The sequence below is a fragment of the Chrysochloris asiatica genome, unplaced genomic scaffold, assembly GCF_000296735.1.
Source record: "Chrysochloris asiatica unplaced genomic scaffold, ChrAsi1.0 scaffold00157, whole genome shotgun sequence".
Taxonomy (NCBI): Eukaryota; Metazoa; Chordata; class Mammalia; order Afrosoricida; family Chrysochloridae; genus Chrysochloris; species Chrysochloris asiatica.
The window spans coordinates 1,129,428-1,132,889 of record NW_006408675.1 but is presented as its reverse complement, the minus strand read 5'-3'; the positions used below and the strand labels follow the sequence as shown (position 1 = coordinate 1,132,889).

The window sequence follows — 3,462 nt, the reverse complement described above, 5'->3', positions numbered from 1 at the left end:
CAGGAGAATTATTTAATTTATATCTTCACCAAAACTACGTAGATTTCTTTGTGGACATAGATGATCTTGTGAGAGCCAGTGAATTTCTGAGTTTTGCAGATATCCTCAGTGGTGACTGGAATGTAAGACCATTTCCCTTAAATGTTTTTGTTTGTATTTCCTCAGACTTGAAAAAGAAAGTTTACTTTGTATCCTCAATCATATGGCAATATTTTGTATAACTTAAAGAGCTATGACAAAATTAATTTCAACTCAAGTGTTTATAATGAAGATTCAAGAGTTCATTTCTCTTTGTTATTGGAAATAATAACATTGATTGATTTTTTTTAAAAAAGATTTTCTTGGTTATATAAACATTATTGAAAATTGACAAAAACAGAAAAGTAGACAAATGAGAAAACTGTGTTTTGGTGTGCTTCTTGAAACTTTTTTTGTTTTTTTAAGTATTTGAAATTATTCACTCTAGAAATTGTATTTGTCCTTAACATTTTGATACTGCCTTGTCTAATAACAGTAGACACTAACTACATGTGGATGCCGATATTATTGAAAGTTGATTTAAATTTAAATTTTCATTCCTTGGTTACACTAGTCACTTCTAGTACTTTGTAGTCCATGTGACTAATAACTACTGTATTGAACAGCTTAGATACAGAACATTTCCATCATCACATAATTCTGTTGAATAGCATTGTTTTAATGTTAATCTGTTTCTGTTATCAATATTGAAATAGCATTAATAACTAATGTTAGGAAAGATTAAACAAAAACATTTTTATGATGTAATTTCTGTGTTGTATTTAAACTTGGATTTATTTGGCACGTGCATTTGTTTATTTTTTTATACTGCTAGCTATTTTGAAATTTTTCAGTCTGCAGAAAAATTGAAAGACTAGATACATTGGTTACCTATATACCTTACTTTTGTTTGCCAGTATTTCATATTTTGCTTAATTTCTCTTTGTTTTTACACACTTCTTCCACTGAACAATTATAAAGTAATTACAAACATGTTAGTAAATTTTTAAGCATACATAAGGACATTGTTCTTCTACATCCACAATAGGCATTATCATACCTAAGAAAAAGCAATATGAATTCAGTCATATACTGTCACTATTCAAATTTCCCCAGTTCCTCAAAAAATATAATCTTGAATTGCTTCTTTTGCTCCCATTCAAGACACAATAAGGGATCACACACTGTATTTGGTTTTCATGTCACAGTTGAGTTTGCTTTATGTTTTTTAAAATTTTGGGTGCTTTGTTAATGCTGTAGAAAGTGAACAAATAGTAACTAAATATGGTGAGTCTTTTTGGTACCAGTAACAACCCATTGTACAAATTCCTTACATTTTCTTAAATGTCCTGTCTTGTCTCATTTGCTAGACACGGTCTTTCCTCAGGGAATATAGTACATCTATAGCTACAAGAGGTGTGATACATTCCAACAAATCCCGAGGATTCGCTCACAGCCAGGCAGGAGGATCAAGTTTTCGACCTTTGCACAAACCCCAGTGGTTTCTAATAAATAAAAAGGTAAATTTTAAAAAGGAAACTGTTTCACTCTTAGTTAGGAGTATAGTTCCTAAGGCTCACAATTTTTGTAGGATTACGATTAAACATTTTTTACAAAGCTGTCGAGTCTGTTTTGACTCACAGTATCATGTTGTTTCTGATAGAATGAAACATACCCCAGTCCTGTGCCATCCTTACAATGATTATTATGTTTGATCCCATTGTGGCAGTCACTGTGTCAGTCCGTCTTGTTGAGGGTCTTCTTTTCACTGAACCTCCACTTTATGATGCATGATGTCCTTTTCCAGGGATTGGTCCCTCAGTCAAATTAAAGGATAACAAAACCCCCAGTTTGAAAGCACATAGCCATTTCATTTTTACAGGAGAGAGATGGGGCTTGTTGCTCCCTTGAAGATTTAAAGCCTTGGAAATCCTACAAAGTATTGAAATCAAAATATAGGTATAATTGTTTGGGGTTTTAATTTAATATTCCAAATGTACCTCTAACCATCTAGACAAATTGTTTCACTAAATGGGCTTGTATTTTTCTCGGTTGTAAGGATAGAAGATTGGATTTTCTTAAAATCAAAAAAGTTGGTGCCACACAAGTTTAATACAACATAGGCAACAGTTTACTTTTTAATTAATTGCCAATCTTTAAAAATTAGTAGAATTATTAAAATTCGGATATGAGCTGCTGATGTCTGAATTTCTGGAATCTCCTGAAAAGGAAAGTAAGGCAACACTGAGGCTGTAGTTCTACACGGCAGCAGTCAGCTGGGCCCAGTTAGCGCCTGCCTTTTTGAGATGTAGGCGGTAGGTACTCAGCTGCAGAGTGTAAATTCCTTGAACATGGGTTGTGTTTCTCTTCTCATCAGCCTAATACTGCAGAAGAAAATATTTACGGTAATATTTCAGAGTATTTAGGAAAATGTTTTTTAAGGCTAAACTCAAAGTAGGCTATTATAAGTTACCTAACTTGCAGTTAGAGTATCTTATTAAAAGAATTATTGATGGTGTTAAGTGCCGTTGAGTTGGTTTGGTTTCGACTCACAGCAACCCTGTACAGGGTTTCCAAGGCTTTAAATTTCCAAGGGAGCAGAAAACCTCGTCCTTGTCCCGTGGAGTGGCTGGCAGGCTCAGCTGCGGACACTGGTTGGAAGTCCAGTGCTTATTGTATGGTGCCACTGTGCTTCCCAAAAGAATTCTTCCCGAAAACATTTTAAAATAAATTATTTCATTGAGTAACATACTCCATACTTTGTGAAATTTGTTTTTTTAACCTATAAGCAGAATTCCTTTGATTTTTAAGTTTGTTATTCTCATGCACAGTCTTTTTTTAAAAAATCTAGTGTCAAAAATCAGATAAATGAGTAGTTAATGCGTTATTAGATAATGCTAGAACAGTTATAAATGGACCATGGCATGGTACTATGACGGAAGTACTGGACTACCAACCTCACTAGCTGCAAGTTTGGCACTTCAAACCCACTAGCTACTTTCAGAAACCGTATACAGGATCGCTATGAGTTGGAACTGACTTGATGATATTTAACAGTATTCCAGAACACTCAATTGTGCTCATGAGGAATCTGTACATGGGCCAAGAGGCAGTTGTTTGGACAGAACATGGGAACACTGAATGGTTTAAAATTAAGAAAGGTGTGCAACACGGTTGTATTCTTTCACCATACTTATTCAACCTGTATGCTGAGCAAATAATCCAGGAAGCTGGGTTCTATGAAGAAAAATGTGGCATCAGGATATAAGGAAGAGTCATTAATAACCTGCGATATACAGATGATACAACTTTGCTTGCTGAAAGTGAGGAGGACTAAAAATACTTACTGATGATGATCAAAGAGCACAGCCTTCGGTCTGTATTACATCTCAATGTAAAGAAAACAAAAATCCTCACCACTGGACCAATAAACAACATTCTTAT

General features: G+C 34.3%; 1 protein-coding gene across 1 annotated transcript in view; it reads left to right on the top strand.

Moving 5' to 3' along the window:
• Positions 1-3,462, top strand: part of RAD17 (RAD17 homolog (S. pombe)) — a 53,399-nt gene that overhangs the window by 38,429 nt on the left and 11,508 nt on the right. The window contains exons 11-12 of the mRNA XM_006870992.1: positions 4-122; positions 1,389-1,538. Of these exons, the coding sequence (XP_006871054.1) occupies positions 4-122; positions 1,389-1,538 (269 nt within the window). The remainder of the gene's footprint in view (positions 1-3; positions 123-1,388; positions 1,539-3,462) is intronic.